Source organism: Phaenicophaeus curvirostris, chromosome 4 (assembly GCF_032191515.1).
Source record: "Phaenicophaeus curvirostris isolate KB17595 chromosome 4, BPBGC_Pcur_1.0, whole genome shotgun sequence".
In the NCBI taxonomy this organism is placed as follows: Eukaryota; Metazoa; Chordata; class Aves; order Cuculiformes; family Cuculidae; genus Phaenicophaeus; species Phaenicophaeus curvirostris.
Window position 1 is genome coordinate 30779213 of NC_091395.1, and position 25978 is coordinate 30805190.

At 43.5% G+C, this 25978-nt stretch overlaps 1 protein-coding gene across 15 annotated transcripts in view; it reads left to right on the forward strand.

The window, feature by feature from the left end:
* Positions 1-25978, forward strand: part of SEC31A (SEC31 homolog A, COPII coat complex component) — a 46485-nt gene that overhangs the window by 6301 nt on the left and 14206 nt on the right. For 10 of the 15 annotated variants that reach the window (XM_069855638.1, XM_069855628.1, XM_069855630.1 and 7 more), the window contains 16 exons: positions 1165-1305; positions 2536-2678; positions 3903-4002; positions 5212-5373; positions 5571-5723; positions 7093-7323; positions 7904-7978; positions 10359-10409; positions 11188-11265; positions 13736-13811; positions 14490-14668; positions 16520-16646; positions 17399-17544; positions 19258-19431; positions 19899-20072; positions 25402-25494. In XM_069855638.1, the coding sequence (XP_069711739.1) occupies positions 1165-1305; positions 2536-2678; positions 3903-4002; positions 5212-5373; positions 5571-5723; positions 7093-7323; positions 7904-7978; positions 10359-10409; positions 11188-11265; positions 13736-13811; positions 14490-14668; positions 16520-16646; positions 17399-17544; positions 19258-19431; positions 19899-20072; positions 25402-25494 (2103 nt within the window). The remainder of the gene's footprint in view (positions 1-1164; positions 1306-2535; positions 2679-3902; positions 4003-5211; positions 5374-5570; positions 5724-7092; positions 7324-7903; positions 7979-10358; positions 10410-11187; positions 11266-13735; positions 13812-14489; positions 14669-16519; positions 16647-17398; positions 17545-19257; positions 19432-19898; positions 20073-25401; positions 25495-25978) is intronic. The other 5 variants (XM_069855634.1, XM_069855635.1, XM_069855637.1 and 2 more) reach the window with 2 other exon arrangements.

A 25978-nucleotide genomic window follows, 5' to 3' on the forward strand; every position in this document is an offset into this window, starting at 1 on the left:
GTGATGTTTTGCCCAGCTCCACACAAGAGTGACTGGACACTGCTGCTTTTGTAGACCCTGGAGTGTGATTTCCTGACTATGCAGGTGTGCACAAGTCCATGTGATGAGTATTCTGCTCTGCTTTCCATGCAGTAAGCCTGGAAATGCGGTCAATTTTATCTGCAGCAGACCTGCAGTTTTGACTGGCTGTGCAAGCAGTTGATTCATGTGGTTTGATTTTACTTTTTTTCTTTTAAATTGTATTTGACTGAGCAAAGCTGAAGTATCTCCTTAGTGTTTGAGAAATGCTGCATTTTATAAAGCAAGAGGTAATAACAAGCAGAGTCTCTCAGTTTACACTACTGCTCAAATATCCATAGCCATTAGACGCCTTCTAGTCTTCCTCTAGTTTCACTGTGTGCAGTTCTCTGAAGATTGTGAAGCTACAGGTTGAGGAAAATAGGAGGAAGATAAAAAGCAGCTGCTGATAAGTTGGGAGGATGAGGCAGTAGGTTTGGCAGTTACCTTCATGTGTTTCAGGGAGTGCTTAATTGCTATACTTAAGAGCCAATGTTTATCCTGTGGGGAAAAACAATAGCCTTTTGTATATTGTGCCCTGTAAAGGAGAGGAACAAGAGGGATTTGTTGTTTCTGTAGCTTCACAAGAAGTTTGTGGTTACTGGAAAGTGGGGTTATTAATGTGTGATAATTTTGAGACACCGAAGTCAAGAAATGTGATGAGAAATAGTCTTCAGTTTAAATATTTTTAGTTAAATTCTGTGGGTTTGGATACTTTGTTTAGTCTGAGTCATTTATTATCAGGTGGGCATTTTGGAGGGTGCTCACCTTAATGATCCCTGTGTAGGATTTTTTTTTTATGTCTAATAATCTTTTAGACTGGGAAATCGTTTAGTCCAGATGCAAGTTCTGCTTAGTCTTCTTTGAGTGACTAGCGTATCATGTTGTAAAGTAGAAAATGCAGATATGAACTGCTGGCATTTCTGCTGGCATAAATGGAAGTTTTTGGGCATTAATACCCTACAGCGTCTGTACATAGGAAACCAGAACACATGCAGTAACGGATGAGTCTCCTTGCAGATCTGTCATTTAGCAAGTCCTGAAAATAACAGGTTTTGAGTCTTCAACCTGCAAGTGTTGTGACAGGCTATTCTGTGTGTGCAACAGCCTCTTGAGGATATCAGCTGCATCGCTTGGAACAGGCAAGTCCAGCACATCCTGGCATCTGCCAGCCCCAGTGGCCGAGCTACTGTGTGGGATCTCAGGAAGAATGAGCCCATCATCAAAGTCAGTGACCACAATAACCGGGTGAGTTAGCTCTCACACAGCTGCATGGATGCTCATAGTGAGATATGGGATGCCTCTTGGCTGGTCAAGCAAGTCATAGCGCTCCTTCTTGCATTACTTAGATAGTGGTCCCTGGCCCAGTTTTATATGACGTGCTATGTATATAATCCTTTTTTCTTAAAAGGGTATGTATGTGCAGAGGGACTGTCAGCATTTTAAATTAAAATAGTCAGATGCAGATTAAAGCAAAGCAAGGCAATTGGATTTCCTATCAGAATGGTAAGTTAGTTTGGAGAAAGCCATTACTGGTCTGTTTGGGGCTACCACAGGGATTTTTATTCAGCTAATGTGCTGTAGGCGAGCACATTTAGTTTCACAGAGCAGGTCACTTTATGATTTAGTGCTCAGGCAGAGGGGAGCTTCCTCCTTGGCATCATGGGTGGGATGAGCACAAGAGCTCTGATGGAGCTGACAGTGATGGATCTGGGGCCTGTGTTGGTGGTTTGGATGTAGAAATGGGAGCAGGCTGCAGCTGATCTTAGCGGGGGCAGAGTCTCTGGTGGAGAGGGCCACAGAGTAGTGCTGCTCTTGAATAGGTTACAGGGGACCCTGCCTTATATTGTTAGAACCACTGTGACTGCTCCTTAGGCAGTTTAAACGTAAAAAAGAGCCTGTTGAACTTGCAGAGAGTGACATATTTGCATAATTCTGTATATTTTAAATGGAATATTGCTTTAAAAATCATTGAAGATGTAGGAAGAGTTCAAAATGAAGTTTATAAATAAGGCCTCCAGAAGTAGCTGCTTGTTAGCTGTGCTCTTATTCTGATAAACTGTGTAACTCTAATATATTTGTTGCCTAACAAATCAGCAGCACAGTAGGCTGTTTTCATGTGAATCTAGACTAGTGTTACAGTGTTCACATGACAGTAATGGCTGCCTAGGGATTGCTTTTATTAAAATATAAAAAAATGAAGAAAAAGGTTTGTACAGAGGACATCACAGTTTTCTTACCTGTGATTGTGAACAAGACACCACAAAGTCATCTCTCTGAGACAACCAGGTCTTCTTACTCATGGAAACGAGAAGAGTATCCCAATATGAATGCAGTCAGAAATAATGCCTAGAAACGTAGCTGCAAATTCCCTTGCAACAGTGTTTGACCGGACATGTAGACGTATTTGGGCTAGTTGTAGTTTGTCCTTTGGAGCTGCTTATTTATGTTATGCTGTGGCACAACGTTGTCCTTCAGATGCACTGCTCGGGCCTGGCATGGCACCCTGATGTTGCTACCCAGATGGTTTTGGCCTCAGAGGATGACAGGTTGCCTGTAATTCAGATGTGGGACCTAAGATTTGCCTCCTCACCACTTCGTGTTCTAGAAAACCATACAAGGTATGCATCTTGTGTAGCCTGCTGCTCTGTGGTGTTTCATAGAATCACCAGGTTGGAAGAGACCCACCGGATCATCGAGTCCAACCATTCCTATCAAACACTAAACCATGCCCCTCAGTACCTCATCCACCCGCACCTTAAACACCTCCAGGGAAGGCGAGTCAACCACCTCCCTGGGCAGACTGTTCCATTGCCTAATGACCCTTTCAGTGAAGAATTTTTTCCTTATGTCGAGCCTGAACCTCCCCTGGTGGAGCTTGGGGCCATTCCCTCTTGTCCTGTCCCCTGTCACTTGGGAGAAGAGGCCAGCACCCTCCTCTCCACAACCTCCCTTCAGGTAGTTGTAGAGAGCAATGAGGTCTCCCCTCAGCCTCCTCCAGGCTAAACAACCCCAGCTCTCTCAGTTGCTCCATGTAAGACTTGTTCTCCAGCCCCTTCATCAGCTTCGTCGCTCTTCTCTGGACTCGCTCCAGAGCCTCAACATCCTTCTTATGGTGAGGGGCCCAGAACTGAACACAGTATTTGAGGTGCGGTCTCACCAGTGCAGAATACAGAGGGAGAATAACCTCCCTGGACCTGCTGGTCACGCCATTTCTGATACAGGCCAAGATTGCACTGTTGGTGATTACATTCCAGTTTGTACATCATACTTCTTGTTTGGTTCCCTATAAAAGTTCCCATAATTGGAGGTGGTGCTTCCAGCAGCAGACAGTGTTATAAACTGGCTTGCTAACTAGCCAGGCCTGTGTCTTGAAAGGCTTGTCATTTGAGGGGCCTGCTGCTTTGAAGGGAGCAGGCCCCAAACCAAACAAAAACACTGGAGTTGCTAGTTTGTTTCTATCCTTCTAAGAGGGAGATGAGGTGCACAATGTTAGTAGTAGTTGATTTTGCCTGAATAATGGGCTGACAAGCATCGTAGTCGCTGACCTTACCTACAGATTTCCATGGTATATGTTAATTGTACTTCAGGCAAACAGCTCATTTTGTTACTTTGGTTTCTAAGGTCTCTGGCATGACTGTTGCATTTCATTTTCAGATAAAATGGCTACATCTTTATACCTCTTCATGCAGAAAACAGAAGGAATAATAAATTCAATAAATAAAGTGCTTATTATATTGGAAAATTACTCCTTGTGAAAGAAAGGAGTAGAGAGGGCATTTTGAGGTGTAATGCTCAGCTAATGTAGAAACTCAATTTATAAATATGCTTTATTTATCTTGCAGGGGTGTATTGGCCATTGCTTGGAGTGTGGCAGATTCGGAGCTGCTGCTTAGTTGTGGGAAGGATGCTAAAATTCTCTGTTCCAACCCTAACACAGGCGAGGTATTGTATGCACGCCATCTGTTCAGAGGCACATACTAGCAGGTGTTGGTGTGCTTGCATTCCTAGGAATGATGCTTGTTTGGGAAGTTTCTCCCTATCCTGTGTACTTGTGTTTGATGCATGTGCCTTCTGGGCTTGTTCTGGTTGTGCAGATATTAAATGTTTGTTTTCACTGCTATAAGTCATGAGGTCCCTGTTTGTTGTAAGGGATGGAAATGGCTCCATTTAAACTATGTATTTGCTTCCTGCTCTTTTGTTTTGGGCCCAGCGTGGTTGGATTACTGTTGCAGTTGCATTTTTCTTCCTAAGCTTTATCCAGACAGGGGTTTTGTAGGTCGCTACAATGGTGACAGACCACTGAAAGCCACTTGAATGTGTTCCCACCTGGCTCTTTTGAGCCTGGGCGTACCTTTCAAAGGTGATGCAAATACATTTTTCAGACAACCTGAATGTTTGTCCCTTGACCATAAGAAGGACATTAGACACCCTGGAGGGCACCTTGCCCACAGTGTGCAGTAATCCTGAAGAACAGTGTGAAAAGTGCCTCAAATTCAGGCATTGGCCCAAAAGTGCAAAAGCTTTGTGTTAGTACATGGGTTGCCTGACATGGACTCTGTGCCATTAGGAAGGTTTTACATGTGGATAAATCGTACTATGCGTCTTATTGAAAAAAGGAACCAAACAGGTTCCTGGGAGACAGCAAGGCTGTTAGTATTTTGCTCTTTGAGTTTCTCCCAGTTTATAGTTAACTGGCTGCTGCAGTGGCGGGCTTGTCTGTTCCAGGGCAGGAGAGGCTGTCTGCCCAGAGTGCAGATTTTGGCTTTTACAATTTTCCTGCAAAAAGGCTTGCTTTTGAACCTGTACATGTCTCCATGTAGCACATAGGGTTACTTAGATTAGCTCTGTATGATCAGCTGGCATGAATATCAGCAGCAGCTTGCAATGGGACAGCGCAGACATGCCTTGCATGCACAGTTTTTTCCTGTGATTTAATTTAGCACAGAAGATTTAATGGGGAGAAGCAGTCATTTGTGATAATCTGTTTGGTGATTGTCATGGTTTGCCCACTGTCAGTGTGTGTGGTGATGTGGAGGCTGTTGGGGGGCAGGAAGAGCAGACCAGGAGAACAGGGCAGACAAGAGAACTGTTGCTGTTGGATGTGGTGCTTCATAAAAGCCTTGATTTGTTGGATTTGGTTTTGCTGCCCAGGTGCTGTATGAGTTGCCCATGAACACGCAGTGGTGCTTTGATATCCAGTGGTGTCCCAGGAACCCTGCTGTCTTGTCTGCTGCTTCATTTGATGGGCGCATCAGCGTTTACTCCATCATGGGAGGCAGCACAGATGGCTTCAGGCAGAAGCAAGTTGACCAGGTATAGAGAAACATTCAGCTAAGAATGTGGACAGAAAGAGCGGTGGGGGAAATATAGGCTCATGGGAAATCTTCAGTAGCTGTCTGCAGGCCTGGCTGTTGGAGTACCAATCCAGTGCAAATAAATGCTTAGGTTTAATTTATTAGAGATATGTCACTTTTGTCATTACCCTCCCCTCCCCCCTTTTGTTATCAAAGCTTTCATCATCTTTTGGGAACCTTGATCCATTTGGTATGGGTCAGTCCCTCCCCCGACTACAGCTTCCCCAGCAGACCTCTCCGCAGAGTGTCATCTTACCCCTAAGGAAGCCACCCAAATGGATCCGGCGACCCGTGGGCGCATCATTCGCGGTAAGCAGGGGGCAAGGCTGGGCGTGATTGGCAAGGCTGGGAGGGAGATAGTGGTGGCACCTGCAAAACACCTTAGGAAAAGGGGAATTCAATGTTGTGCTCCACCATGGGAGAACTTCCCGTTTGTTGTGCCGAGGTGCTTGCAGCAGCCTTTGCTATTGATTGTGTGCTTGGACAGCAAGCCAGCCAAAGCATGACAAAAATGCTTGGAAAAAAAGGAAACAAGGAGATGGTGGGTTGCCAACGGGCAGTTGTTTCTTTCTGTTTTGGGACTCAGGCTTTGCTTTTATGTCACTTCTGAGTATAAAAATAATACATTGGCGGGGAGGAACACAACCAAACTAGGCAAGTATGAGACTTGAGTACAGTTTGAAGCTATTATGTGAGTCAGTGTGGTGGAAAATACTCAGGACTGTTCTGATCAAGGTAGCAGGAGTCACTATTGTAGCAGCAAATGGCTAGGCTTCTCTGTGGCTGATTGATTTGCAGAGAAGAAGGTGAGAGAGTGGCTTTATGTAAGAGCCGAGTCATCTGCTCTTTGTCTCCACCTTTATTTTCTAGCCCCACAGGTCATTTCTTAGGGATCTCCTGGAGATTTTAGACTGTCTGCTTGAAATGTATTTCTCTGCTGAATTACTGCTCAGTTTTTAGCATCCCATGTCTGCATATTCATGATCTGGTGCACAAATTAAATGTAGGTTTTTCCCATCAAAAAGATATGATTTTGCCTAGTCACTGATATCATTTTGTAGTGGTGTTTATTCCATTATTTGACCTGGTTTTACCTGAGCCAACTTTTTCTTTGTTAGGCTTTTTGCTTTTAGTAAGGCTCACTTCTTCATTTATTGGACTAGCCTGTGTAAATTAATTTTGAACTTTACAATGAAATAATATTACAATCCCCTTTTAATTTTTTTCTGTTGCTCTTACTTCTTTCCAAATGATGACACAACTTGCTGCCCATATCTCAGTAGGCTTATAACTGGTAAACAGCCTGCTGAGAACAGGGCGGCCATGCTTGAACACTTATTTAATGGTGCATAGGTTTCTTTGGTAATTACATTGCCATATAACGAGATATGTCATTCATACGGGGCACTGTATAGACCCACAGTTCCAGTTGTCAAATTTTACTTTAAAATAACAGCTACAAGAGTAGCTGTGCTCATAAATCTTAATAAACACACATCCATTTGTCCAGCAAACTCCTTACATGCATAGAAATATGGGGTGGTGTTAAAAAAAAATCAGTGAGCTGATGTCAGGAATGTTTGTCTGTTGGGTGATGACATATATACGCTATATGAAATCATGTGCATATATGTGTATACTTGTATTTTTACATACTGCATATGTGCCTCAATTTCAGTTTGGAGGCAAGCTGGTTACATTTGAGAATGCCAAGTCTCAGCAGCAGCCAGGCATCGAGCACGAGTGTCACCATGTCTACGTGAGCCAGGTTGTTACAGAGAAGGAGTTCCTGGCCCGGTCAAACCAGCTGCAGGAGGCTGTGCAGTCCGAAAATTTTGTCAGCTACTGCCAGAAGAAAATTGACATGGCCCAGGCTGACTTTGAGAAAAACCTGTGGGCCTTCTTAAAGGTAACAGAGTAACAGCAGTTCAGGAGTTCCCCGCTGACTTGGAAAGTCAGTGCAGAAATGGTTCTTTCTGTGTATTTGTGGTGTTTTAGCAGAAGAGATGCTAGGAAGCAAAAGTGTAGGATGCAGGAATAGTGTCCATAAGCCCTGTTGTTGAAGGTGGCCAGCCAGAATAGAGAGGGTGCTTAGGGCCAGGGTTTTTTGCACGGTTCATGAGAAATCATGGGAGAAGCCAAGGCTTGAGGTATCCTGTGTTTTTTTTACATTTAGTACATTTTTGTACAGAGAAGGGTGGTGGAAAGGCTTTTTGGACTGTTTTGGATGTGCTTACTATAGACGTTTAGAGATTTCCAAGCAAAGCAGATGAGCAGACTTTTTCACCTGCAATAACCAGATTGAAGCCTTGCCTACCTGCTTGGGTGCTCAAGTCACTGAAGATCTTTTCAGTAACTTTTTTCAGTGGTCTTTTTCTTTTTTTACAGTTACTGGCTGGGTAACTTGTGCCAGTTGAGTAAAAATCCAGTCAGGAAGAAAATGAAAAATTCTGAATTACAATGTATTCTTTAACTTTTGTTTTTTAAAGGTGAACTTTGAAGAAGATTCACGTGTTAAATACCTTGAGCTCTTGGGATACAGGAAGGATGATCTGAGGAAGAAGGTAGATGTGTCTGGAAGCTGTGCCTGTGTTAAATGCTTTACTCATGGATGTACCCACAGAGTAAAACCTAAAATGTGTGGTTGTGGTGGCATGTGTGGTTGAAGTACTCATTTACCCGTGGACTGGAAGATCTATTACCAGTATCCACAAGCTATTCAATACAAGAAACTTTTACATGTTATTTTCCATGTGTTTCTCAGCAGATAGTATTTGTCAGTGCTGCAGCTCTCCTAATAGCCATAATACAAGTATTATCCGTAGTGTCGGAACTTCTGTTTAAACTTGGCTGACTTGTATGCTTGTGTTATTTAAGGACACTAGAAATCTTCCTCTACCCTTTAAATTTTGTCTAGATAAACAACTTATGAGTAATTCCGGAATTTCTTACAGCAAGCAGTGTTCTTTGTTGTGCTTTTTGTTAGCTATTTCATCTTCTTGTGATGCAGATATTCTGTGAAAATTTCAAAGCAGGCAACAGACTTCAGAGTCTGCATTTGGCTGTTCAATGTTGATCTGAAATTCTCACCAATCAAGAAGCTTTGGTATTTATTGGTTGCAGCTATTGATGTAATTTTGTCATGTGACATCCTTCTGCCTTAGCATCATGGAATCTGGTCTGGTTTTAGGCTTTCTGGTTGAAGAACATGTAAGCAGTTTTCAGGATTTCATAACTACCTTGAAAAACCTAGAATAGTCCTTTTTTTGTGAGGGATGCTATTCATTTGTCAAAAAAACAAAATTAAACAGTTCAGACTGGTTATACTTGGAAAGGGAAAACATTAATTACTAGGAAGCAACTTGCACATTTTAAGTCTAAAACTTTCTTTCAGGTTGGAAGAAGATTCTTATCGCAAGTGTTAAAGGGGGATACCTGCTGTGCCTTTCCCTCTTTATTGCGTTTATTGCTTTACCTGGGAACTTTCTTCTTCAGTTCTGATTCAGTGGATTTGAATATTTGTCTCATTTTCATTGTATCAAACTAATCTTTTATTTTCAAAGAGTGGCTCCATTACAATGTCATTATGGTGTTATGTTTTAAATGACCTTCAAGGGTGAACTTAACATTACAGAAGAAAATCCAAGTTTTTGCGAAGTCTGTCATCAGCTTCTAAATTTTTATTGCATGAATCAAAGGCAAGCACAGCAAGGGGAATCCTGTTTTTGAAAAGCAGATCTCAATTAGAAAATCTAGTTGCAATTCAGTAGTTGTCCTGTGGAGCAGCCTCATGCAGGCTGGAGCCCAGTGCTGCTGTTGCTCTGGGTTTAATATGTCTGTGCATGGGGAAAGGCTGGGAAAATGAGCATAGCTCAATTGAGTGATCTGAAATGCTGGGCCTACTCCTTTATTTCTGTATTTGGGGAACAAATGAGGGGAAATGCAAGGCCATGTTTTCATGTAGCTGTTTCTCAGCAAAGCATTCCACACTGACGTTTAATTAATGTTTGTCAGTGTCAATAAACAGTATAGGACAGCTTGCCTGAAAATTTTTGATACTCAGATGATAAACTCGCTAAATTACAACTTGGTTTTTGTGTTACTGGTAGAGTAAGGAAAGTAAAAAGGATCACAGATATCAGCTTCTTGGAATAAGTTCTTAAGCACATGGTATTTTGTTTTTATCTTCTTAAAACCTTTGATTCTTAAATGCAAGTCAAGTCCTGGATTCATCCTTTCTGTTGTAAAGCAATGATTAACAAAAATTGCTGGAGGTAGTTCTCTTTGAGCTCTTTTATGTGAAAGCCAGCGTACAAAAGTAAAATAAAGCCTACAATACTGAAAACAGTAGGTAACATTAGCAGCATTAGGAAGCCTACATTCCCAGATACCAAACTAATCTATTTTCTGCATGTATTCTAAATTATATACATTCAATTGGTTGTTTTGAAGGCCCTAATTGAATCTGGAGTCATGATTTGCATTGCTGGGCATTTTAACTCTTCTGTACCTTGGAAAATCCCAGCCCTCAGCCGTATGCCTGCTGTCCTTGAAGCCACAGCTTCCTGACAGGCTCCCTGCTCCGCAAAGATTGTCACCACTTCATTTTCCCTAAGCAGAACAGACAGAGGGTTTTGTCCTGTATACTCTGATATTATTTTATTACTGTTTCCATCAGCTCCAGTGAGGTTTGAGGCCCTTGCGTTAACAATTAGAAGATTTAAAGGCATAGAGCAGCTGTTGTTGCCATCAGAGCTTGGGGTGCAAGGGGATTAGCAGTAAATCCATTACCAGTCTCGGAAAGGAAGTGGCTTTAGTTTCATGTTAACTGCTCTGCAAGCAACTTATTAGCTACATGTCCCAGATTGCAAAGCTGGTACATCAGTGAGAGATCTGCCTCCCTAAAATAAAAGGGCACATACTTAAATCTTGGTTGTTTTCTAGATTACATTCACTCTGAATAAAGAGGGTCTTACAGATGGTGACTTGGAAGAGGTAAGCAAACACATTTACAGCTGTGTTTAGTTTAATAATGCCATGGAAATATGCAAAGTAAGGATGTGTTTTCTTTCTGCTTGACAGTTGTCCCAAAGTCAATCACAAATAACCCAGAATATGACAAGTTCCTACATTTAGTAAGATGAAAATACTTATTTAAACAAATAAAGTGATTTTTCCACTCAAATGTGCCCCCATTCACAAAAGTTGTTCACTAGTTTGTTTAGGGTCTCATTGATTTTCCTATACCCTTCCTTTTTACTGCCTGTCTTTAGGCCCACTGTGGCATTTTGTGCTGCCTGTTAGGTAGGGCAGAGCCTTGCTGCCTGGTAGCTGGTCTCAAGAGCAACACCTTCCCTAGGCTTTAAAAAAAAGCAGGACTGAGAATGTGGTCCCATAACACTTCCCTCCAAGAAGCTGTAATTGTAATGGCCTGAGTCTACAACATGAGGACTGCATTGCTTTTGTGCCATAGACATTTCAGATGTCATCTGGTTGCCTAATGGGAAGGAAAAGTTTTGCTGCATATTTTCAGGCAGCTAAGATGAAAACAGGTCAGGGTACTGTACAAAGAGCAAGGAAATGGAGGTCCTCAAAATGGAGGTCCTCAGCAATGTTTGTCACACTCAAACATGTTGCCAATGCATCTCTGATTTACAGTCTAGTTCAGGCTGTTGTTTTTGGGAAGGTCACTATACTCTGCAATGCAAAGTATTTCTTCTTCTTTTGCTGGCTCTTTTTTTTTTTTTTTTATGGCACCTTCCCTGTGCTGAAGGCTCCTGCGGAATACGATAGTTCTGTGCCAAAGGAGGAGGACGAAAGCCAAGATATGGTGGAGCAGTTCTTCGGAGAGGTATCTATTGCCCTCTAGACTAACCCTGTTGCTCTCCTGTGTATCTACTTTGTTACTACTATTAGAACATTTTATTTTGTTGGGTTTTCCTACTGCTGAGGATATACAGAAATAAAAGATGTTATCTGGAAGGAGTAAAATGTGGGCTTGATGTTCTCATCAGCCTCAAACATCATGTGAATAGATTTTGATGGCAATGAAGATTGAGCTTGTTTTGTAAGAGTCCAGTTGCCACCGGAACTTTATTCTGCCATAATTTTCACTCTGACATTTCCCTAATGTACAAAATGATCAACTGTAACAATTCTAATGCATTCCTTCCCCCCACCCCTTTCCTGATTCCTGTATTCTATCCATCTGGTTGATTATCACCAAGCTGTCAGTTTATTATGCCCTGTTTTTACATAGAACCCTTTGCAGAGATGCAGCTATGGTACTGGAGAAGGGCAATTGTTTTGTGCGTTGCTCCCAACAACATCTTGGTACCCTTTGCACCTGAACAACAAGTATCAGGGCTTTGGTAGCTAGCTGCCTTACAAATGTCTGTTGCAACAGTTATGCCAGGTTTATTACAGGCAATTTGTGCTCCACTACATCTCTGCATCTGCCATTGGGATCCTACAGCTTGTGTTTATTTTTATCCATTTGAGCAGCATTATTTTCAGATCTGTGTTTAAATATGGGGACAGGTCTGTAATTAGAACTAAGGAACCAGCGTCTGCCATGTGAGTTTAATAGCACTGAAAGTAGTTTAGCTGTGTGAATAGGCCAGTTTCATTCTCTATCATTCCCTCAGTCTCACCTCTTGGGTTAGAGTTTGAGATGTAAGCCCTAAATTCCCTGTGCTCAAACCTGTGCTTGGTGCCTCTCTGCAGTTGTCTGTGAGGATGAGGATGGTGGTTTGTAGCTCATGTGTGTTGGAGTGGTGTGCTTGTTGACTCCATATAAGCAACATCTAACAGCAGGTTAAAGGCACCAACCAAGGTGCTTGGTTGTCCATTAATTCATTAGACAGCATGGTGGCACACTGATGTATCTGTGTAACAGTTTTGCTGTATGCAATCATGAAGTTACCTCATAACAAGTATCTCTTCTAGGAGTGTATTCACAGCCAAGCATCACCTTAGCCTACCAACATGGGTGGTATATATTTGAGATTGGCCTGAAGTCACTGATGATGCACCAGGGATTGCAATCACTAAGTAACTGGATGGGCATATTATTCCTCTGATAGTCACAACATCCTCTCAACTGGTACCAAACACACATCGCACAGTATCTGACAGAAAAATAATTTTCCAGACTCTACCTCCTCTCATGAACCAGACATAAGGCTTGTTTCAGACTCAGAGGCATTGGGATGGGCAGGTTCTTAGTCAACTGTGTACTTCTTCATCCTCTGAAGTATGGTTTCACTGGTCAGCATATAAGCAGGGTGTTCTCAGCAGACTCTTCAACTCCCACCACAGATACTAGTATGCTAGCTTATGACAGAGGAGGCATCTTACTGGGACAGTTTCTGCCCTCTTAAGCTGTGCTGTGAAAATTGGTGGTGGAGAGAGACTTCCCCTTTGGTATTATGCTTTTGTTATCAAAAGGTTTTATCTGAAATTCACAAATACATGTCATTGAAGGAAATACTTTCTATCTTAATTCCTGGGGGAGTTTTATAAAAAAGCATCTTCTGTCTGCTGAGCACTTCTGTACTGGGTGCAGAGCACTTAAGTCTGTGTGGACCATGATGGATTTCTGTGTTGAAAATTAAACGTGTGTTCATGTGTTTTGCTTAATTAAACTAGGATGCATGCCTAATGGAGAATGCTCAAGGATGAGCTGAAAGTCTAAGTGGACCAAAGTGAAACCTCGGTAGCATTATGGTAGTCTGTTCTTGGTAGGGGTTGAAGTTGAAAGAGGAGGGAAGGGAGAAGGTTTCTGATTTTGTGGTTGACTGTTTTTCTTTGAGAGAGGATGATTGTGTTTGTATATGGGCACGGATGCAAGTCAGTACCCAGGATCCAAGTGTCTGATTGCTGTATTTGTGATCTCTAGGTATGCATGCTTCTCCTTGCATAAGCCTTCCATGGTAGTTGGAAATCTGAGGCTTCCAGCACTTTTTCATCTTGGCATCCCTTTTAAAAAATGGTCCACTCTGATCTTTCAGAACAATGATTTCATGATGGTGTGTTTACACGCACTGAAGGCCCTTTGATAAATACAGGGCTTTCTCAGTGTGCTTTGGAGGTGATTTTGTGCAGGCACCAGGGGAAATTGATTAACTGTGTTGAAACAGTGTTCTAATAAATGACCATGATACTCTTCCTATCTAAGTTAATGGTTTGTTAAGTGACTGGCCTATCTTTAGACTGAAGGTCTATCTTTTAACTTGTAATACGAGTCATATTTTTTAAGTGTGTATGTATATTCCAAGTGCTTACATAATCTTAAAAATTATGCTTTTCCTTTCTTTTAGAGGGTGAAGGACCATAAACGTGAAACTGAAGGTTTGGAATCTGCAAAGAAGACATTTAACATCTCTGTTAGTGGAGGTAAAAACCTTGGTATTGATTTCATTGTATGTGATGATATTTATAAATACTGAGGTTGATAGTGGTGTTCCAGTGAGAAGGCACGTTCTGCACAGATTGTGAAGGGTTATCATGACTTACCTCTACCTCCGTTCAATTCACAGCAGTCTCGATGAACTTGGAAAATACAGCTTTTCAGGGAAGGGAAGGAGAGAAAGTGTACAGTGTTCGTGTACACCATCACTGAAATGCAGCTACTCTGTTTTTTCATATAAAAACATAGACATGATCAGGCATGAAGTGCTAACATTGCCATTTGTACAGAAACTCCTTTGGGATCTTGAATAACGCAGAAGCCATTGACCCCTGTCTAGGTTTGACTTTGTTTCTGTCATTGTATGCAAGATAGTGGTTTCAGAGGTCATTTAGATCTTTAGCATCTTGCTTTAGCATCTTTACTAGAATCTTGTTCTGCAGCAAGTTAAGTGATGCTTGACAGTGCCCCACCTGATATGGCTGTGACCATAGGGTGTTTGAGATTGGAGATGAACTTCAGCATCCCTACAAGTACCTGCCTGGAGCACACTGATTTGCAGAGAACTTTGCACCATGTGGTACAGTTGGACATAATCGACTGCTGTTGCAAATTTGAATTACTTTTGTGCCATTATTTGAAATTGCACTCCTCTCTTGTTGCAGATGTGGATGGTTTGATTACCCAGGCTTTGCTGACGGGTAACTTTGAGAGCGCAGTAGATCTCTGCTTGCATGATAACCGCATGGCTGACGCCATTATCTTGGCCATCGCAGGAGGACAAGAGCTGCTTTCCAGGACCCAGGAAAAGTACTTTGCTAAGATGGAGAGCAAAATTACCAGGGTATGGGGTTTTTTTCAGTTAAGGAACAACATGCATGTAGGCCTTTGGCAACTCACTTTTTCACCCTAAAAGTTTTCTTACTATTTTATAGGTTTATTTCTGTGAGAAGCTAATAAATATTCAAGTCATTCACAAGATCTCAGAGCAGAAGGACTTCTGATATTCTTCTTTAATGTATTCTTAAAGAGAAAAGGAGGCACGCTACCTGGATATCAATGCACAAGAATATTCTTTATTTTGTCTCCATTATCTAAGAGTTGTATACTCACTGATAAATATCTTAAGCAGCACATGTTTTGGTCTGTTATCTTGTCAGATTTTTTAAAAATCACGCATGAGCCATGCTCAGTGCCAGAAACTTTATGTTGATTTCTGCCCATGGTCAGTCTTAACAGATTTTGCCAATGCTTTGTCTCACCACATGCACGGGTATAACTCCCATTGTCTAGGAGACAGCATGTTGTGGCCAGCTGGTTATTCTATTCAGCTTTTTGCAATGCTAGGGATTGCTGATGCTACACATAAAAATCTTTCTTCTTTACTACTGATGTGAGAAAGTAGCAAGAGGAGGATGAAGCAGAAGTGGTCTTAAAGGAGCAGAAGACAATTGATTTGCCAAGGGCAGCTGCTTTTAGAGGAGGGGAGAAAGTTGCCTGTGATCGCCTTAGGAATCCATTGTCCAAGAAGGGCATTTTATATAGTAGCAGCAGGCAGCCTATGAAATGGGCATGTGCGTAAGTGCTTTCCTGGAGCAGGATTGAAAGCTGCAGAGCGTGGTCACCTGGGGAGTTAGGTTTTGCAGCAAACAGTCTAGGGTCTGCAAGTGGAATTTTGCTGGTCATTGCCTGTGATCCAGTTTGAGTTAGGAACAGTTTGTTTTTCTAGTAGTGGATAAGTGAAAAGAGGAAAATCTTAAGTATTAAAACTCTTCAGAATTTCTTCCCCCACCCCCAGCTCCTTTCCTGCCTCTAGCCTAATCAAAGGAAGGAGAATTTTTTTAGTGCATGGGAAATGTCTTCACCATAGTTCTTCCTTTGGGAAAAGGTATTTTTATGGAGAGCTGAGCAGTTATCTGTGCGTGCATCTGACAAGTGAGCATTGACATTGTAGTTAACACCTTGCATATGTTGTTCAGGTGTGGTTTGTTTGGGTTTTTTTCTGGTCCCAGACTGCAGATTACTGCTTGTTCAGCTGTTTCTGAGCTTGAAGACTTGGCATGACAGTCTATTCACTAAGTAGCTGTGCAGCTGCCAAGTATGTCGTTTGTCTGAAGCAAAATAACTGGAGGCAGAGTTTGAGATAGAAGAAACAGGAATTTCAATTTGAGGGCTTGTGGACAGGCAGCCTGGGTCCAGGGTAGAGATATTGCAGCCAGGTCATGTGGATATTGGTGCCAGTTTGCTTCTTTCTTCAAGCAGCTTTTTCAACAGCCCCTTGCCAGTCAGCCAAGAGCTTAAAGGCGGATGAAGCAGTTTCAGAAGCAAAATTCATCCCCCTTGCTGGGCATTGTGTAGAATACTTACAGCTAAATGCTTGGTATGTTAGCTCTCAAAAGGAGTGCTGAAACCCATTTGCAGCAATCCCAGATTGCAGACATTTGTGCATTCTTTTCTTGCATGTTTTATAGTAAGAGTAATTGACCTGTGTTATCTGAGCTTGTTTTGTGATTTTCACTGAACTCCTGTTGAAGTAAAATGTACTCCTGCACTGCTGTTGAATGTTCAGTGTCTTCCATGGCCCTGGGTACAGTGAGGATGAGTACACTTGAATAGATAGGAATTTTATCGTGTCCTGAAAAATAAAGGAAGTCCTACCAGGATCTTAACTCTGGTCTCTCTCCTTCTGGTCTAGCTGATCACTGCAGTGGTAATGAAGAACTGGAAAGAGATTGTGCAGTCTTGTGATCTGCAGAACTGGAGAGAGGCTTTGGCTGCTGTGCTCACTTACGCCAGGCCAGAGGAGTTTTCAGCCCTTTGCAGTAAGAATACTTTACTGACTGGATGTCATTTATTCTTCTTACAGTAAAACTACACTTTGCCACAGTTATTTTCCTTCCAGTGCATTATTGTAATGACTCACTAGCTTCTTTGATGGATAATATAGTTCTTTGGTCCTGTTGTAGAAGAAGAGAGGAACAACTGGGGTGCTGTGTCCCCAGTATGTTCTGTGATTTTCTGTGCACAGAACCCAGACACTTGTGAACAGCTGTGTCCTGGTTTCACCTGTGTAGTGTATAGCTACTGGTGTCTTGTTTCCAGATGGTTGACAATGATGTTAATGTGACAGATGTCTCAACCAAGGGACTGGTGGTTTGCAGTGTTTGTCCATGGGACACAAGTGGAAATGTTTCAGGGAAGTGCTTCACTCTTTTTTCCCAAAAGCAATTTTGACTTCTTGGAAGGAGTCCTCTTTCACAGGCAGCGACCATGCCTCTTGGATTGCTGTCTGGATTTAACACATAGGGAATTTATATTGCCAGTGGCTTCACAGGCCCTTTGACAAGTCCTTGGTGCCATGACGTTAAATGCCTCTGGAGTGCCCTGGGCTCCCATGAAGTAATCTGTTCCGGACACTGGAGTATGTTCTCCGTAATGGAGTGCAGAGGCAGTATCCCTTCTCACTGCACTGAGTAGAGACACAACAGGTGGTGTGGGCTTCCCCAGTCTCGGCAGTGATGGAGGGATCACGTAAGGGATTCACCAGTATCATCCTTGTTCATGTTTTTCCTAGATCTCCTGGGTAACAGGCTGGAGAGCGAGGAGGACAGCCTTCTGCAGACGCAAGCTTGTCTCTGTTATATTTGTGCTGGCAATGTGGAAAAACTCATTGCTTGTTGGACCAAAGCTCAGGATGGAAACAGCCCCTTGTCCCTTCAGGTTGGTAATTCGGTTAAGAAAGATGTTGGATGTAACACACTGCAATTATTTAGCGTTTAAATCAAATGATCTATTGTAGAGCTTTGCTTTCTGATAGCTCCATGTATCTCAGGATGCAAGCCTTTTCCTTCTTGAATTGAGTGGCTTTTGTAGAAATAAATACGGTGTTGGAAGATGTGTTGCGAAGCACGATTAGCTGTGCTAATATACTTCTTGTCTAAAAAGTTAGTTGTAGGTCTTGGAGTCTTTCGGCAAAGAAAGGGCTTTGAATGCTTGCAGCTTTTACAATAGAGGAATACATGGTTGTTTTTACTTTTGGGAGAGAGGATTTGGATATGCAGGGAAGAAATCTAATTTATTAGAGTTAAGTCTGGAGGAAAAACTGTAGGAAGGCTCTCATGAGAGCTCTCTTTAGAAACTGTACGTACAGGGTTTGCTTTTCAGCAGTGAAATATATTGTATAGAGCAAGTATCCTGTGGAAGTAGGATTGATGACAATGATGAACCAATTATGGAATCTTGTATTTTATCCTATAATCTTAGTTTCTGTCATCTGTTCAAAGCCTTTGAAGGACCTGTTTCAGAAAGTACTTGAAGTAATGTTACCTGGCAGTGCTGTGAGTCTGTTTAGTTAATTGAAGGAACTGGAGTATGTGTGAGTTTTGCTTTGCTTTAGTAACTCTCTGCAGTTTTGAATTATTAAAATTGCTTTCTAGTCTCTTGATTGTGAGGGCTTTATTGACATATTTAGCTTCCATTTGAATTTGTGTTTTTAATTTGTTGCTTTGTTATCTGACACTTAAAACTGAAAGATTTTTGGAGTCGTAATTAAGCTGCTTATTTGCTATGATGTGGAATTGCCTAAACTTGTAGGTTATCTTGATATTTTTTTTTTTTTTCTCTTTTTGAAGTGCAGATTTGTTGGGAAAAACAATGTTTTGTTTAACAACCTGTAAACAGTTCTTATTAGTGATGTATGGCTGAAATTCTGTGTGTGGTACAGTGTCATAATGTTAATGTTGGCAAATTGATATTTGTAGTATCTTCTAATATAGTACAGTGAGAGTAAGAAAAACATGAGAAAACTGACCAGAAAATGTTCCTATAACATAGCACCAACTAAGATCAGCTCTGGTATTTGGGGCTGTGCAAGGAAGGCACGATATGAAGTATTCCTGGTGAATATCAGGAAAGCCAACTTTGCAATAACAACCAGAAAACTGTGGATGGTTCTACAGGGGAGCTGTTAGATCCTTTTCAATAAGGTAGTTAAGAACTGACTTACTAAGGTGGTGCAAACTTATGTGCAGCACCACAGCCCTATTAGTGGTGATAGGCATATTTTGCATTCACTCTCACAGCTGTCACCAGATATTTTTGGGAGGTGTACTCTTTTGATGGATGTACTCGGTGTTGATAGGGCCCTGAAATCCTGGTTAGTAAAAGCAGTTCTTCTGGCTTTGGGCTCTACCCAATGTACTGCTGGCTTTGCTGTTAGAAGCTACTTGTGTGGGGGTTGCTGTTCTATTGTCATGTGCTAGGGAAGTTGTGCCCCCAGTGGAGCTGTAACTAAGAAACGTGCATTTAGCTTGGGCTTCCCATCATGTGAGTGGGGTTCTGCAGGGCTGCAGAATCATTAGCCAGTTGTCAGCCAAGGCCTATGTTGGTTACCCTAATGTTCTCATTTGTGTTTTTTTTTTCTCCTGATTCCAGGATTTAATAGAGAAAGTCATAATCCTGCGCAAAGCTGTGCAGCTCACCCAGGCTGTGGATCCTAATGCTGTGGGGGCCCTTTTGGCTGAGAAGATGAGCCAGTATGCCAGCCTCCTGGCTGCCCAGGGCAGCATTACTGCAGCTTTGACCTTCCTCCCTGCAAAAACCAGCCAGGTGTGCGGCCTTCAGCTTTTTACTCCCTCTATCTGTGTGAACAGGTATACTTCAAACAAAGGTCTGTGTGGTGCATTTAGCCAGCAAGCCTGCCATTTGAAATGCACTTCAGGATGTGACAGACAGGCTATTTCCCCTCTACCTGCCTTGGCCTCACTGAGCTGGCAGAAGTACATGACCTTGTTCTCCCTCTTCATTTCACCCTCTTGTTGCAGCCAGTAGATGCCAAAGAGGCAGCTGTCCCTCCTGCAAGGCAGGCACGGTGAAGTATGTACGTTGACACCTGGTTGATATCACCCAAGATGGGAGACAGGCACATGTAAGGCAGTTCCATTGGTCCCATGTCTCATGCAGAAAAGAATCCTATCAAATATAGCAGAGCAAGCTTCTGAGAGAGCATTCATCAGCATGTGGCCAGTCAGACTCTTAGCAGTTAACCTTCCTCCTCTGTCCTTTTCTGATTGCAGTCAAGCATCATCCTGTTACGGGACAGGCTTTGCAGAGCCCAAGGGGAGCTTCAGCTGGGACAGGAGGTCCTCAAGGCACCGTATGAGAGACAGCCCACGCCCAAAGGACAAGTTGACTTTGTAGCTGGACAGATGCAAGGGCCCCAGGGTCCATCCCAGCAGTATTACCAACAGGTAAATGCTTTTTGGCACTCGGGGAAGGACATGGTGCTTTTGAGTTCGAGGGAGTGATGGATAAGAGGATGTTTTTTTCCTTTCCTTTGACCTAAGCTCGGACTGTATGACATACTTCTACCAAGAGCCTTGTGGTGAAAGTAATTGGTGCTGTTTTTAGTTGATAAAGATGCTTCCTGTACTCCTCATCTGGAAACGTCCGTTAAACATCTTGTCAAGTAGCCTGCTTCTGAAGATTAGGTGCTTTCCCCCTTTTCTTGAAAATGTGCCTCAGTGCATAGGATGACAGCGTGAGAGAGTGCCTCAGGACTTCTCTGTGCTTGCTCTCGTGGTCCCTGATGTCGTCCAATTCCTGCAAGCCTTGGGGCTTGTTCATGCTGATCGCCACCCTCTTCTAGGGCTGATTATTCCCTCACATAGCTCTCATTCCCAGTGGCAACCAGCTCCAGTGTAGGCATGTGCCACAGCAGAGCAGGGGATTGTGGCATACAGGGTAAGGGTCCTGAGCCAGGGAAACTACAGGGGAATGCAGAGTCAGCAGTAACAACTGCCACCCTCTACCTGAAAAAGACAGCCCTGCGGACTGAGGTGACCAGGGTGGGCAAACAGTGTGGTGTATAAGCCAGGGTGTTGCACAGCAGTTTGCAAGGAATGGCCCACAGAGAGGTCATCTTCTTTGAAGGGGGACATTCAGCTGTCTGAATGGGAGTCCTGAGGTCTGAGCACTTGGGCATGTTCTGTGATAGCCTGCACAGGCCAAGGGCACACATCCTACCTGACCGTCAAGGCAGATTGGTGGGCACTTGTCTCAGGGTGAAGGATGCAGCTCCACCTGGGTGGTCTGAATCATCTGCACCAGCAGTGGCCAATGCCTCCACACAAAGCTGCTGAGGGCAGAGGCCCCAGTGCAGACCTCAGACTGCAGGAAGTGCCTGAACCTTACTCCTGGGAGAGGGGTAGGCTGCAGTGCTGCCTGCAAAAGGCGTGCTCAGGTGGAGGAGCTCCTACAGCTGGTGGCTTAGTGTAGGAGGCAGCAAGAAGGCTGTGCTGGCATCAGGTAGGCTGAGAAGGAGTTAGATAACTGGTTCCAAGCACAACCTGCAGTGGTCCCTTAGCTGATGACCAAACAGCCAAAAACTTTCCCACTGTCACACACAGAAGGAAAGGAGGACAATAATGAAAAAGAATGGATGTTTGCAAGGGCCAGCAGGAGAAAAGTTTTCTGTGAATCCTGAGGTGTGCCCTTGCAGAACCTCCTCAATGCTCTGCAGACTAAAGAGGAAACACCAGTCACTTCTGGAGAGACGCTGGAGCTGAGTAAGGCATCCCAGTCTGCTCCTGGGATAACAACCAGTTCAACTGAGAAAGGGTGGTGGGTGATAGTAGTGAGAGACTCTTCTGATTGTTATGGCGTTTGCTGCTGTTGTTTCCCATGGGCACCAGTGAATTAGCCAGGAGCGGTCAAGAGTGATTACAGAGCTCCAGGGCAGTGGTAAGAGCCTCTGGAGCGCAAGTAGTTTTTTCATCAATCTGGTCAAAGGGATGGGGTTTGAAAGGGCCAGTTGAGTCTGGCAAATCAATAAAAGGCTACAGGACTGGTGCCACTGGTTTTGCTACTTAGATCATGGGACTCACTTTGAGAAACCTAGTCTGCTGGGTGCTGATGTGGTCCATCTGTCAGAAGAGGAAAAGCAGATGAAGTTGCTAAGCTGCTGTCCATCCCGTCTGAGAAGTTGTGTCTGTCCAGTGAAGTTCCCATAGAGTAGAAAAGGGGACATATAACTCCCATTTTTAAAAAACAAAAAGGAAGACCTTGGGGGTGGATCTGCAGGCTGGTCAATCTCACCTCTGTGCCTGGCAAGATCATGGAGCAGATCTTCCTGGAAACTCTGCTGAGGCATATGAAAAATAATGATTTGACTGGTAACAGGCAGCACGATTTCACTAAGGGCCAGTTGTGCCTGATGAATTCGTGGGCCACCTACAATGGGGCTACGGCATTGGTAGATGAGAGAAGAGTAATTGACATAATCTGCCTGGACTTCTGCAAAGCACTTGACCCTGTTCAACATGACATTCTTGTCTATAAATTGAAGAGACATGGATTTGATGAATGGACCGCTCGATGGATAAGGAATTCACTGGATAGTCACACTCATAGTGTGGTCAACGGCTGAATATCCAAGTGGAGACTGGTGACAGGAGGCATTCCTCAGGAGTCAGTATTGGAATTGGTGGTGTTTAAAATCTTTCAGAGACATGGACAGTGGAATTGAGGTCACCATCAGCAAGTTTGACAGCAACACCAAGCTGTGTGGTGTTGTCTACACACTGGATGGAAGGAATGCTATCCAGAGGGATCTTGACAGGTTTGACAGGTGGGCCTGTGCAAATCCCTTGAAGTTCAACAAGGCCAGTTGCAAGGTCCTGCACCTGAGTTGAGGCAATCCCAAGCACAAGAACAGACTGGGTGCAGAACAGGTAGAGAGCAGCCCTGAAGAGAAGGACTTGGGAGTGCTGGTTGATGAGAAGTTCAACATGAGCCAGCAAAGTGTGCTTGCATCCTAGAAAGGCTGTCAAATACGTGTGACCAGTAGGTCAAGGGAGGTAATTCTCCCCCTCTGCTCTCGAGACCTCACCTGCAGTACTGCATTCAGTTCTGGAGTCCTTGGTACAGGAAGGATATGGATCTGTTTCAGTCCAGAGGAGGCCATGAAGATGATCAAAGAGCTGGAGCACCTCCCATACAAGGACAGGCTGAGACAGCTGGGGTTGTTTAGCCTAGAGAAGAGGAGGCTCTGGGGAGACCTTAAAGCAGCCTTCCAGTACTTAAAGAGGGCTGGGGAAAAGAGGCTCTTTATTAGGGAGTGCAGGGATAGGATGAGTGGTAATGGTTTTAAGCTGAAAGGAAGGAGGTTTTGATTAGATAATAAGAAGAAATTAATTACTATGAGGGTCATGAGGCACTGGAACAGGTTGCCCAGAGAAGTTGTGGATGCCCCATCCTTGCAGGTGACCAAGGCCAGGTTGGATGAGGCTTTGAGCAGCCTGGTCTGGTGGGAGGCCTCCCTGCCCATGGCAGGGAGGTTGAAATGAGATGATCTTTAAGGTCCCTTCCAACTCAAACTGTTCTACATTTCCGTGATGTTGGCTGCAGAAGTTGCTGGGCAGTGGCATTAGCAAACTGAGGGAATGTTTCAGCAGTTGCAGATAAAGCCTACTATGGAAGCACCTTCCCTGCTATGTGTAAGGGGGCGTAGGCAACAAGGCCAGGGGTTGAAGCAGGCCTGGGCAGAGTGAGATGTGCCAGAAGAAAGATCTGGTGAGTATGGGAGTAATAGGGGAGCTGGGGGCTGTGTCGGGAGGAACCAAACGTACTGGGGAGGCAGATGTCCTGGTTTTATCTCTGGCCTGAGGACAACACTGCATGAGACCACACTGAGTATCACCAGAGTGTGGTGTGGTGGGCAGCCCTGGCTATGGGCATACTTTAAAGAGCATCACCAGTCCCTAATCCCTCAGCACAGTTCTGGAGCTCATCTGGTCCTGCTCTACACAGGGGCTCCAGGCTCAGATTTTCTGAGAGCAGAGCTGTGTTAGTGCTACAGGTTTTCTCCTTATGCAGAGGAGAATGGCCCAAGCAGTCATGTCTCTGTCAGTGCTGCCCTTCAAGCATTGCCTGCTAGAAAAATTGGGACAGCAAGAAAGAAAGGCTGAAAAGGGGAGGGTGGAGGGAGTTGGGTGTTGTTCTCTTCCTCATTATGTCAAAATTGTGTGCCTTCACCACCTCTCTAGGGTGTTAATAAGGTAGATTTCAGAATGGTCAAAGACATCCTGTTTGTAAAAGATTAGCTTTCTAACACCATTGCATATTATGTTAAATAGATCATTGTCAATAATTAACTCTACTATTCTTTCTTGTATCTTTGACCTTGTGCCCTGTAATCAATGAATTGTCTTCAGAAGCAATGCTCCTTATTTTCCATTTGGCTGTGGAAAATAGCGGCTGTCCTCTAGATGGCAGGATTTTAGCAATGCTTTTTAAACCAGAGTTCCCTTTTTCTCCAACTGTTTCAGGAATGCCTCAAGCTATTATTTAAGCAAGCCCTGCTTATTAATAAAAGGCTGGGTGTATCACAACCCTATGCGCGCAGTACAAATGAGTTACCCTCTGTGTTCTTGGCTTTCCAGGGTGCTCATGCTCAGCAGGTAGGGCTTGAAGTAGACAGATGTCATGTCAGAACAGCGGTCAACAATATGATGTTAAACCAGAACAGAAAGAAATTACATATTTGAGTCTTAGGATACTTGTTTTGTGTGACTTTCATTTAAGAAAGCGTGTACATAGGGATTGTTCAAGTTTGAGGTGTCCTTTGCTGTCCCAAATAGGAACTTTAAAATTTGGTTTCTTTTTGGCATAGATTTAACCTTCTTTTTCATGTGAAAAAAAAAAGAGGTATGAAAGGGGTTGGAAAAGTCTTTTGTATGACTCCAGTGATGAGTTATACAGGCATTCACAGTGGGTTTTGTACAGCTTACTGTACCATAAGCCCAGCACTGTGCAGGGTTAGTGACCAATAGGCTGAAGCCAGCTGAGCAAACCAGGACTTCAGGGGCAGAGCTGTCTGTCCCCTGTGTGTAGGTGGGGTATTGGGCTCCTGACCCCAGCTGTGCATCCTACTGCTGGGCAGCGTACCCTTTTATTTTTCAGGTGTGTTCCAGGCATAGGAGGTTGTTGGTTTCTGTCCTGTCAGAAAGGTAGTAGTGGTTGGATGGAATTGAAGGACTTTGTAGTGGCCAGGGAGGAATATAAAGAAAATGAGCTGTGGCAGGCTGGCTGGGTAGCAAGAAGCATTAAGAAGTATGTTTGTGCATGTGAAAGCACTGAATATTGTATTTTAACCATTTTTAATTCATTTTAAGCTTGATTTAAACAGTCTGCTTTTGTGTGAGGCAATACATTTGAATTTAATGTGGAACTTGGACTTCCAGCTGTTGTTAGTGATGCTTGGTGTCATGCAGTAGCCTGGGGGGAGCTCCTGCAACAGGAAAATGTGATGAAAGATTGAGACCTGGCTCACTGGCACGTGTAACATTGCACTCACTCCACAGCCTGTTGTAGCTGCATCTCTGCTGTGCTTTGTCTTCACTCTGCAATTCATTTTGGCTCCAGTGCATGGTGACTTCATCTCTCTTGATGCACTTTTCCCTCTTCCTGTGAGACTTTATGGCTGTGTTAAAGTGCCAGCATGCAAACACTTCTTTACATCTCTTTAGAATTTTTTTATAGTTTTGTTTTCCATCATTGGTATTTCTTTGTTCAATTCAGGTTAGAATTGCCCCTACTGTCACTACCTGGAGTAACAAAACTCCTACTGCCCTTCCCAGACATCCTCCTGCAGGCTGTCCCTCTGACACACAGGTATAACCTTCATTATTCCTCTCTGAACCCCTGCTCAACCCCAGTATGTCCCCTGGTATAGTCTGTGTGCTTGACACAATATGGTACAGATAAGCAGAAGGAGCAGCTTCCATGTACGCTCTGGTTTTGCTCCTCTGCATCACGCCGTACTTTTTTCTTTTCTAATTTTTTTTTAGTTAACACCCAGGTGACTGGCTCTAGAAAGCCTTGAGTGGGAGCTTAATATGACCTTAGCCTCCCCCAGCCCTTGCCCCACACTGGAATATTTGAAGTATTATTGTATCTTTCCTTTCCCTCTTTCCCATGGAAATTAGCAGCTTCAGAGTTAACATTTAAGTTGTTTACTTGAAAGCTGTGGATGGCATGGCACTCTTGAACTGCCTGAAAAACAGGCAGTGCTGGCAAGGAAGATATATGCTGCTTCGCTGCTAAAGTTACTGCACATACAGGCTGTGTTCAGTGTTATGCTGGGCACCCAAGGTAC